At 24.7% G+C, this 12,626-nt stretch overlaps 3 protein-coding genes across 3 annotated transcripts; 1 reads left to right on the top strand and 2 right to left on the bottom strand.

Annotated features, from left to right (window-relative positions):
* Positions 1 to 124: 124 nt before the first annotated feature.
* On the bottom strand, positions 125 to 5,887 carry PCHAS_1137900 (calpain, putative; the record flags this gene model as incomplete). The annotated part of the gene is made up of 1 exon (XM_016798697.1): positions 125 to 5,887. The coding sequence occupies one exon, from the start codon at positions 5,885 to 5,887 to the stop codon at positions 125 to 127; it is 5,763 nt and encodes a 1,920-aa protein (XP_016654072.1).
* A 1,903-nt stretch (positions 5,888 to 7,790) lies between these two features.
* Positions 7,791 to 8,372, bottom strand: PCHAS_1137800 (transmembrane and coiled-coil domain-containing protein 1, putative; the record flags this gene model as incomplete). The annotated part of the gene is made up of 1 exon (XM_737023.1): positions 7,791 to 8,372. One exon carries the CDS (start codon positions 8,370 to 8,372, stop codon positions 7,791 to 7,793), a length of 582 nt encoding a protein of 193 aa, XP_742116.1.
* Positions 8,373 to 9,860: 1,488 nt separating this feature from the next.
* Positions 9,861 to 11,288, top strand: PCHAS_1137700 (RuvB-like helicase 3, putative; the record flags this gene model as incomplete). Its single annotated transcript, XM_733864.2, has 1 exon — positions 9,861 to 11,288. The coding sequence occupies one exon, from the start codon at positions 9,861 to 9,863 to the stop codon at positions 11,286 to 11,288; it is 1,428 nt and encodes a 475-aa protein (XP_738957.2).
* Between the last annotated feature and the right edge of the window lie 1,338 nt (positions 11,289 to 12,626).

The raw sequence follows: 12,626 nt of genomic DNA, 5'->3' as shown, positions 1-12,626 counted from the left end.
TTGTTTTTCTCTATTTCTGCCATATTTTTTTTACAAAAAAGTGAGCTATTCCTTTATCATTCATTTTAAGTATCTATGCTAACGGAAATTGTGAAATCTAATGAATGGTCTCGAACGGGTATCTTTACCTGGTATCGATATGCATGTCTTTTTCATTGAAACTGATTAGTTTGTCTGATACAAAATGAGCTTCGTGGTTGTAAAGAATGTCTTCCTTTATATTTGTTGTGATGAGTAATAAATAAGAAGCGTTCGGTTCTAACTCAGTTAGAGGAATTAATATGGAATTAAATTTAATATAATAATCATATCCACATGTAGATAGAGGCAATATATCATTATTTGGGCCACCATGCATATTACATTTTTGTATAATTTTATAAACTGAACCATTGTGTGTTATAAAAAGATTAAAATAATTATTTTTAAAAATATTGCTGGATTCTATATCAGATATAGCATTATCTTGTTTTTTATCCACTAATTTATATATATTAACAAATGGAATTCCTTTAATATCGATATTTTGAAACATTGTGATTTTTAATGATAATAATGTAGCATCCATAGTATTAAATAAAATAGTTGAATAATTTTTTAAAGAATATAAACTAATTAATTTATATTTAAAAATTGAAAATGGCGGTGTAATATAAGAATAGGGAATCAAATATAAAGCTGGTCTTTTTTTAATAGTATTAGGATAATGGACACATATTTGATAATTTGCTACAACATCGGGTCTATATAATGATGGGATTAAACAATATGTACCACTTTCTAATGTGCATTCAATATAACAACATCCAGATTTGTATGCACCACTAGATATTATTTCTCCCTTTTTTAAACTTCTAGGTGATGATGTTAAACCCTTAAATATTCTCAGATTAACAGAATGCTCTTGAGAACACTCTAAAAATATATAAAAAACAGAATGCTCAGGAACATAAAATCGAATATGTGGATTTCTAAAATAGGACCATAGATTATTTGAACATCCTCCTGCACATTTAGTATCCCATTCTCCTTTAAAATAAAGCGATTCATAACTATCTGTTAGCAATTGTGGTAATTCATATATTGATAAATGTGTATGGCTGAATACTTTTAGCGTAAAATTAAATTCGTCTTTTTGTGAATATTGTGAAACGATTAAAACAAAATCTAAATTTCGAAGAATTTCTTGTTCATTATCTTGGCCTTCTTCTCCTTCATTAGAGGGTTTTGCCAATTTTTCTTTTTTATTATTATCATCTTTCGATTTATCTGATTTTCCCTTTTGTGCAATATTTTCTTCACCGCCAATTACTAACTTTGTAAAAGTACATTCCCCATTCGAATATATTCCTTGCTTTATTGGAAATAATGGACAAACAATTCTATCTTTCCCTGCATGGATATGTAATGCTAAGTATTTTTGTGAAACATCTGTTTTTCTATCTCTAACATGACGCGATAAAAGAATCCAAATCTCTATCGGCTTTTTTCCTATATAATACATACCATCTTCGGATATATCTTCTTTATTTACATTAATATGTAAGGCAAATTGAGGGTTATATGCTACTAAATGAGTATCATCTAATAATATTGAATTATTTATAAATGAACTATTTTCCCATTTTGTATGGATTTCAAATTGATAAGGAAATATAATACTATTCCAACATATATATATATGTGAGAAATATTTGACAACATCTTTCCATTGAATCCAAAAACATCCATCATCTTTATTTTTAGCTTTTTCAAGTGAATAGTTTAATTTTTTTTGTAATTTTTTTGTCCAAGTTTCTTCATCATGATGTGAATATTTTCCTTTCCATCTAATACATCCCCATGGATTTTTTATATATAATAATTTATCCCCTTTATAACTTTCAATATTTAAAATTGAATAAGCATGTTTTGTTACAATTCCTGTTGAAATCGATACCCCTTCAGGATAGTCTAAACCCGATGGTGCTGCATCCGGCAATTCTAATGTCCCTAAACACACTACACATTTTCCTTTTTTTATGCCATCATACATATTATCCCAAACCTCATCCCATTTTTCATCATAGGCTTCTTCATTCTCTTTATCTGCTCTCATAATTAAATTTTCTTCGCTGTTAATGTAATCATAATGATCTACTGATCCGCAAACATATGTTGACATATCCATTTTGCTGGTTTCGCTGCATAAAAATTGTTTTCTTTTTTTTTTTTGTACTTCATAATCTGTTTTTTTTCTATTAGGCAAGCTGATTTTTCCAATGTGCCTACCCCTAATTTGTTTTTGTTCGAATTTGTTTATTTCAACATTTTGGTTAGTTACAACTGCACTTCTTATTAAACTCCCACAATTATCTATATGTCCTATATTTTCTATATCTCTATTAAATAATTTTGCAGTTCGAACCTGACTTATTTTACATTTTATGTATATATTTCTAAAATGCCAATAATTTTTCAACTTATTATAATAATCCCATTTACTAGACAAAGTATAATTACCATTTAAGAATAATCGATGTATACTTAAGTTTCTAGAGTTAATAACAAAATATTTAAATTTTTCCAGCTCGTTTGATGTATTCTTTACTGTTTTAGATAAAAAAAGAAAATTGCTTTTTTTATTTTTGTCATAATGCTTTACTGTATTCTTCCCCTTACTTCTTTTGTCAGTAAAATTATCATTAATATCTTTGAATGCTTTATCCTTGCACTTTTCTTGAACAAAATGTGGCATTTCTTTCTTCAAATAATTTTCATATTTTTTATCGTTTATAATAAAACTTTTGCATATCGCTGAATGAATAGTAGTACATTCTGCGGATGGAGGTGAGCTACTTATTTTTGATTTTAACGAAATAGTAACTGGAATCCATCCTGTTAAATAATATAAATCTGATCCTGGATTTGAACCAAACATAGAATAAGATCCTCCCATTAATTTAACAAAAGCTTTTTCTAATAATGTAACCCATAATTCTTTTTCATTGTTTGAATATGCAACTAATAATGAATTATTACTTTTTACTGGTACGTAATCATCGATAATAATTTTTCGTTGTATTCCATTACAATTTAATCTACATATATACATACCACTTGGATTAAAAATTGGCCAGTTTTTATTTTTTTGTGTATAATCAGATATATATGGAGATATAATACTCGATAAAACGGGAACATTATGCTTTTTTTCATATTCTATTAAAACTGTTAAAGATGATAAAAATGAACAGTCTGCAACAAAACCCTGTCTTATACAATTATTATATAAATTTGGTGACATAACAATTGGATTAACATATAAATCTGATAATCTTTTCCAGGCATGAAACTTTTTTTTTTGTCTTACACTTAATTCTAAAAAACCATCAGGATCAGTCCACTTAAAATTTAACCATCCATATAATTGAAAACCATTCACATAATGAAATATGCATCTTTTTTTATAGCACAATTTACATACTACATAATTTTTTTTTAAGCAGCTGTCATTTAATTTATATATATGGTGACAATTTATTTGTTCATTTGCCATACTATTATTTTGTATATTATTAGTTCCCTTTTCTTTTATATTTAAACGCTGCTCATTTTTATCCCATTTATTATTCATTGAGCTTAAAATATGATCCCCTAGTTTTTTATCATCTGGAAGATCATTTTTCTTTCCCTTCTTTTGTTTATCGTTCTTTCTGTCTATTTTTTTATTTTTTTTTCTTTCTTTTTCTTTTTTCTTTTCTGAAGAAGGGCTATCATAGTATTCCATCATATGTTTCCCTTCCATTTGTGTAGTCATCTTTTTATCTATAGTCATTTTTTTGCATTCATCATGTTTTTTTAAAATAATATGATTATTATCAATTTTTATTTCAAAAGGATTATCCTTATTTTGATCTTTATCATATTTACGACTTGTTTTTTTTGCTTTTTTTTTTATTAATATTTTTGAACTTAATTCGTTCTTTATTACATCAATTTTACAATTTTTTTTATGTTTCTTTTCTTTAATGCAATCTTCATCATTTTTATAACTTTTTAGTTTTTTAGATACATCATCTTTACCAATTTGAGGAGACAAATTGGAATGCTGGCCCATATTACTATGTTTATGCTTTACTATATGTATATCATTCTTATTCATGTTTTTTTTTCCTTTTGCATCTTTCACATTTATTGTAGTGGGTAACTTCGTTTTACTCGTTAATTCAGCTTTATTTTTTTCAGTTCGACGTGTATTCTGTCGTTTATCTTTATAATGAGCTGTTGTAATGTCTTCTATTATTATTTTTTCTTTTTCTACTTTATATTCTGTTTCCAAGTTGACATTTTTTTCCTTTGATACGATTTGATCATTTTTGTCTTCCTTTTTATTTTTTTTTTTAATAATAGTATATTTACTAATTTCGTCTTTTTTTTTTTTCATTTTTTTTTTCTGTTCCTTAATTTCCTTTATTGGTGTGTTTTTCTTACTTCCCTTTTTCAATCGCGAATCTTTAGCATATTCAAAGGGTATTGTATAATACAATCTAAATATATTGTCCATACTAAAATTTCTACTATTAGTATATTTTTTTTTTCGTAATTTTTTTTTTTTACGATTTTCTTTTTGTTTCCTTGAATAATTTAGTTCTTTTTTTTTATTATTGATAATAGAACTATTAACACATATATTGTTTGAATTTATCTGTTTTGTATTTTTGTGATAATTTCCACCATCCCCTTCATCACGGCTAAGGTTATAGTTAAAAATTCCACAAAAATTCAATTCTATGTCTTGCGCATACATATTAAAACCATCATTATTTAATCTATTATTATTTTCGGCAAACAATTTAACATATTTTACATAAAGGTTATTTTTTATGTCTGGATCATGTTCAACCCAAGGCAATATTACATATTTTCCAATTAGAGAACTTTCAAAAAGTATTTTTGAAGCATAAATATCATTACTAATATGGCTAGGCATTAATGATAACATATTGAAACTATTATAGTTATATTTATAGAATTCATATATATGTAAAAATGTGTTTTTTTTTAGTTTAGAACTTTTGAAATCATGATAATATAATAATAAATCTTTATCTTTATTCATTCCGCGTATTATATTTCCTTCTTGTTTTCGTAAATTATTATGATCATAATAATCACCTAAATTTGTGTTCATATTAAAATCATTCGGATTTTTATTCACATCAAATTGTAGATTATTATTAATAGGCATGTCTTGCCCATTTTTATATAATATATATTTTTTTTTGTTTTCATTTTTTAAAAATTCTTTTTTTTTCATTTTTCCCATAGAAATAGTATCATTATTTTTGTTTTTTAACCGTTTTTTTGAAAAGGCATTATTAATAATTTTTATAATTCCCGTATAAGAGTTTTTTTCAAATATGCTATAACCATCTTTATCATATTCATTGTTGTTAACATCGTCTTTTTTTTTTAAGCTTTGTTTTTTAGATAGTTTCCCATTTATTTCCTTTTCGAAATTGTGTTTTATTAGTTCATTTTTAGACATATTCTTATTCTCCTTAAAAAATAATGAGGTAGCCCTTGATTTTTTTTTATCTTTTTGATTTTTCACAGTTTTATTATTTATTTCCAATTTGTTTATGGCATTGTAGTTATTTGCATTTCTATTATTTATACTTAAATTATTTATGTGTTCGCCATTAGTTACTACATTTAATATATCATTATCATAAACCGTCTGTTTATTTTTTGAAATGTTATCATTTACATTAGTTTGATATATATTTAATTCGTAATTATTATCATCATCATTTTCGCTGTCTTCGTTTTCTTCACTCCATTTTGACGTTTTTTCATTTTTTCTTTTTTTTTTGTCTTTCAGCTTACAGCATTTACACCCCATATCATTATATACATAAACAAAAAGAAAATATGTGAAAGATAATGCTTATTTAAAAACTTCAATTATTAATTTTTTCACATAAAAAGGGAATGATGATACGAAATGAATAAAGACAATATGGATGCATATCTTGTGTTACAGATTTAGTTTAATTTTATTAGGGGGCTATATATATAATATTTCTATGCAATGCTACAAATTTCAAATGTTTTAATTGTGTTATATATTTATTCAAACCCATAAAAGTATATACTATACGAATAAGCACATAAACCAATGCATAATATGCATATACATTTATAAATCTATTATATGCGATTTCATAGATTGGTTTTCCATTTTAAATATACGAATAAGAAAAAATGCATACGCAGATATATCAATATTTTATTTTTTATGTATACAAAAAAATAACAAAATAAAACATATTTAGTCTATTGAAATATTTGACATTTTTTATATACTAACACAAATCAAAATAACGAACTAATATAAATATTTTTTCCTTAAAAATATAAACGGAAAATATTAATTCAGTTATTGGCATAAAATTATGTTACCTTTTTAAATTAATATAAATTAACAAACAAAAAATAAAATTAATTCACACTTTTATAAGATAAGTATTCTAACACTAAAGTGATAATTTATGATTATGTTTATTGTATTTTATTTTATATATTTTTTTAATACGTGCTACAGATATAATACACATTAAGCATGTATATTAAAAATTTATATGATATTTAATTTGTTCTTTTTAATTTATATATTTTTTTTCATTTTTTTAAGTTAAAAAATTTCAAAGATATAAAAAGAAAACAATCATAATATAGCACAATTTTACTTTCATTTTTTTAAAACAAATCTTATATTAAATTTATTTTAAAGGTACTATAAAAAATACCAAATGAAAATTCAAAATTTTATAGGATAGATTCAGGGATATGTTATTGTATCAGTTTTTAAGTTCGTTATAAATATATAGCGAAAATTCAACAATAATAATATATATTATATTAACTTTCAATTCCAAGAAATGAAAAGAACACAATACTTTCTACATAAAAAATAATAGACAATATATAATATTTTTAAAACCTTTGCACACAGATATTTTCCTATATATTAAACCATAATTCATACATGAATGTTAATCATCTATTTTGTTGTTGAAACATCACATTTTGAGCAATAATGATATTAGGAAAGTATTTTATTAAATTTTCCTTCGAATGTATATTTTCCATTTTTATCTTACATAATGCCATTTAAAAACAATGCAATATAACAGGAATGAGAATTAAAAATATATTATTTTTAAAAGTGAGAATGGCAATAAGCAAAATGCATATAAATAAAGCTCAAATGGTGAATGTTTTTAATCAAATTTCTATAAAATTTGTAACTTCCCATAAATAATGCAACTTTTAATTTGCAATCAAATATTAGTGTCAAAAGCATAATCAATTTGTTGTAGTTGTTTAAAATATATACATATTTATAATAGTTTTATAAATTGGTGGGTATACTAAGAAACATTGTAAAAAATGCATACATATAATAATATATATGCATACGAACATATGAAAACATTGCTATCGCTTAAAACATGATAGTCTTGTAAATTTTATTTAAACAAATGTATATATACAAAATAATATTATACAGACATGCATTTTTGTTAGACATATCGTATAACAATTTTAACTAGGTATATTTCTTCAAAAGAATTATTTTATTTTATAATTATATACATTAGGCAGCATACCATACTCATGAAGAGACATGAATACTGAAATCGTACAAATATGGAAAAAATAATAATTATTCATAAAGTTTTTAAAAATGAATAAAACAATATTTATCTATTCTTATATTTGTTTTCACATTTTGTCTTATTTTATTTCCATACATCAGCATCTTCTTCTGGCATCTTAAGGTCACCAAACATTCCAGCTGGTGGTGCATACCCCAAAAATTTCTGAATATTTTGTCTAGTTAGCATAAGTATTAGGGTATAAATAAATGTTGATGAACAATGGTATACATTTTTTCCTTGCAACCCGGTTTGTGTTATTAAAGTGAAAGGGAAAATTGGTCTAAATGGCAAAATTGCTATAGTTAATCCTTCAAATAAACTAAATAATAAAGGCATTATAGATAAAAAAATTAAACCTGTTATTAGATTTGATTTTGTTTTTAATGCTGCCATTTCTTTTGTTTTTTCCGCGTATGCTTCTTCGGCTGATGCCTTTTTTTTTACTTTCTTTTTATTGTTATTTACAGATATTTTACTTAATAATCCATCGTCTTTCTCTTTTTGAACTTGCTCATATAATAATTTTAATTCTTCGTTTAAAGCTATAAACTTCTCATTTCTGTATACAAATATCCAGCTTAAAAATTCGGAAAAAATGCCACATGCGACTGCTATTCCTATTACTATGAAAATGTCTGTTTTGTTTATAATAGCATCATCCATATTTTTCCAAAAAAAACGATGAAAAAGAAAATTAATTAAATATTCTCTCTTGTTTGAATAAGTTCATGGATATACAATTTATAACGTATTGTGTACAATTAAGCACACCTTTGTTATGATTTTTGATTCTTTGCTTTATTACAATTTGATTTATTCCTGTACGTTTTTCATTCGTGTGTCGCATAAATAAATTTTTAAAACTCAATCGTCTTTATTTTATGATGATATTGTTTTATATACAAATGTAAGCTGTGCATGTATCCTTATTGTTGGTATGTACAGACAAAAATTGGGAAATAGTTTCATCAATTTTTTTCCAATTTTTTTATTTTATTTGGTTTTTTTTCAAGCAAATATACATTATATACAATTTAACCAATTTGTATTTATACAATTATTTTTCATATGTATACATACCCGGACTTAAGATTGTGATATTCATCATACAAAATATCTTATATAGTTGGGAATGCTAGATTCTGTGTAAAGTAAAAAATAATCAATTATATCATGATAATTCAAAAAAAGTATTTTTAAATTATGTAAAACATTTTTTTTTTGAAAATTAATAAAAATATTCCTCTTTTGAAATACCATTAACACAATCTCACATATAATATATTTATGCATTAGTATTATTCCGCGATATTTTCACTATGAATTGTTTTAAAAATATAAATAAAGGGAAAAATATTAAAAAGTTAGCACTATGCAACACAAATTTTTTTATGTCCGCATTTTAAAATCACACTAGCTATATGGTCCTATTACTTACATATAAAATAGCTTTTACGCATTAAAAAAGGACGCGAAATAATATATAAGCTAAATTATATCTATGAATAAAAAATAAAAAGCTATGTTATATTTACAAAATTCATATATTTAATAGAAGCATGTGAATATGTTTGTTTTCCAATTATTTTTTTAAAAGGAAAATTGGCACTCGAATATTATAATATACATATGTATATATAATAATGGAAGTATAATAAAAATTAAATAACTTTACATTTAAAAATATAGCGTTACCCCTATAATATTCAAAAAAAACAAATACTTCTATAGAAAAAAAACATGTTTAATGCGTAAAAAACATATTTCTGTAAATGACATAATAGGAATAATGTTTTTGTATTGTGATTACAGAGGATGAGATAAATTATATATTCATAAGTACATATATATAATTTTTATTATTAAAAACATATAAGATTTTCTTAAATAATATATATAGCGGGGTTCGTATTCACAATAATATTTATTATATAACAGTGTTGAAGGCTTCTTTTGAGCAACCATATGTCAACTGCAAATTTACACGTTATATAATTGTGGAAGAATAACATCCATTTTCATTGTCTTTCTTTTTGCTCCCAGAAAGAAATATATATACATACGTGTATACATTAATGCTCATTAAGAAGTCTGATCACAGATTAATTAATTAAAAAATTCTTAGTTATCTATTGAGCTGTTTATGTCAAAATGAAACTTGAAGAGGTGAAGGACATTCAAAAAATAGAAAGGATTGGGGCACACTCCCACATTAGAGGGTTGGGTTTGAATGACTGCTTAGATGCTCGCTATTGTTCTGAGGGTATGATAGGACAAATGAGCGCGCGTAAAGCTGCAGGTATTGTTTTACGAATGATTAAAGAGGGAAGAATTAGTGGAAGAGCAATTTTATTAGCAGGGCAACCAGGCACAGGTAAAACCGCTATTGCTATGGGTATTGCAAAAGCATTGGGAGAAGATACACCCTTTACTCATATTTCTGGATCAGAGGTTTATTCTTTAGAAATGAGCAAAACAGAAGCTTTAACTCAAGCTTTTAGAAGATCTATTGGTGTTCGAGTAAAAGAAGAATCAGAAGTAATTGAAGGAGAAGTAGTAGAAATTGAAATAGAGCGTTTTCAGGAAAAAGATGCTACTACTAATAATAAAAAAGTTGGTAAAATGATACTTAAAACTACAGAAATGGAAACATTATATGATTTAGGAAATAAAATGATAGAAGCATTACAAAAAGAAAATATTACTGCAGGGGATGTTATTTGTATTGACAAAAGTACAGGGAAAATTACAAAAATTGGTAAATCTTTTGCTAGATCGAAAGATTATGATGCTATGGATCCCAATACCCATTTTGTTCAATGCCCTGAAGGGGAATTGCAAAAAAGAAAAGAAGTCGTCCATACAGTTACATTGCACGATATTGATGCTATAAATAGTAGAACCCAAGGATTTTTAGCATTGTTTTCAGGAGATACTGGAGAAATAAAAAATGAAATAAGAGAACACATTGATATGAAAATTAATGAATGGCAAGAAGATGAAAAAGCAGAAATAGTACCTGGAGTTTTATTTATTGATGAAGTACACATGCTAGATATCGAATGCTTTTCATATTTAAATAGAGCTTTAGAAAGTGAGCAATCTCCTATTGTTATTATGGCAACAAATAGAGGTATTACTCATATAAGAGGAACTGACTATAAGGCTCCTCATGGTATCCCATTAGATTTATTAGACAGGACGCTTATTATACCTACATATCCATATAAGCATGAAGATATTATGAAAATACTGGAACAACGTGCAGAAGAAGAAGATGTAGAAATCGATGAATTTGCTAAAGAACTTTTATGTAAAATAGCATCTGAATCATCTTTAAGATATTCATTACATCTAATCACATTAGCAAATTTAGTTGCAAAAAAACGGAAAGCAACAGAAGTTACTGTGCAAGATGTTAGAAGAGTTTACAATTTATTTATTGATGTCAAAAGAAGCACACAATATCTTATTGAATATCAAAATGAGTTCATGTTTTCAGAATTACCAAAAGATGATGAAAGCATTAAAGATGGAGAATCCGTCGATGAAAAAAGAGAAAATCAAGAAAAGAAGTGATAATACTTCATCAAAAATATAAACATGTATGGAAAAAAATATTCATATCATCACATTCGATTTAAAGATACATGTTATAAGTTACTATGTGCCAAATAACATCTAGTTTATCATATTATCGTTATCAAATATGATATAAAATGCAGGAATGCACGTTAAATAATTATATTAACGCACAAGAATCTATATTTTCTTGATAACATATGCATTTAGCATATAAGAATTGTCACGGTTGAAAAACATATATATTGTACAATATTTTTCAATCATGGGATCATTAAATTGTCATTTTAATTCATATAATATATATTATTTGCTGTGACTATATTTTTTATAATTAGTAAACAATTTTTTATTATCATTTTTTCATTATATTTTTTCTCATTTTTGTTGTCTTTTTTTATTTCGTTGCATTTACAGCAATTAGACAAATTGTTGACAAAGGCAATACTAATGAAAATATGTCATATTATATTTATAGACTATTCATATATTGCCTTTTCTGTATATGCATAGTGCAAATAAATAAAATAAAATTTTCTATAATTTTTTTCAGCCCTTTCGGCATTGTAATAATTCTACACAACTTGTATATATTTGTTCAAATATAGCTAGCATTTTATCAGTTGTTTTTTCAAATTATGATTAACTTTTTACAGCTTTAATTAACAAAATATGTATATACTTAATTTTTGGATAAATCGTGTACAATAACAAAAAGCTCAAAAGAAAGAGCGAAATAATATATTATAATACAAGTATTAAATAAGCAGGAATGTAAAATTAGGCATTTAGGAAAAACATACAAATTAAATCGGTATAGAAATATAGTTTTTTGTTTTTAAATAATGGTTATTTTTTTAAACCTTTTAGTACTTATAAAAATATAAAATAAGCATAAGTCCACATTTTAGTATTCCTATATTTACATATTTTTCTTATAATATCGAAGACATTTTTTTTCATTTTGCAAAAATTTATTTTTATAATTTTATTACTTATATGTCTTTTGTAATAAATACAAAATAAATTATATAAAAGAATATTTTGTGATATTAAACCGATAAAATATTATTATTATCCTATTATATGTACTGTAAGGGAAATCACTTATTATTTTATATATATTTTTTTAAAATGGTCCTTGTTATTATTTGTTATTTTAGCCTAATTATTTTATTATAACTAGCTATTTTCCAATAAGAATATTAAAAAAAAATATTACCAGCTAGCTAAACGCACACCACCAAAAAAAATATTATTTCACCGTTTTTTTATTTTATAGAATAAATTTGTTGTTATTTACTATGTTGGTTTTTTAATATTGAATTTTTTTAT

Source organism: Plasmodium chabaudi (assembly GCF_900002335.3).
Source record: "Plasmodium chabaudi chabaudi strain AS genome assembly, chromosome: 11".
In the NCBI taxonomy this organism is placed as follows: domain Eukaryota; phylum Apicomplexa; class Aconoidasida; order Haemosporida; family Plasmodiidae; genus Plasmodium; species Plasmodium chabaudi.
This window is presented reverse-complemented; position numbering and strand designations above follow the sequence as displayed.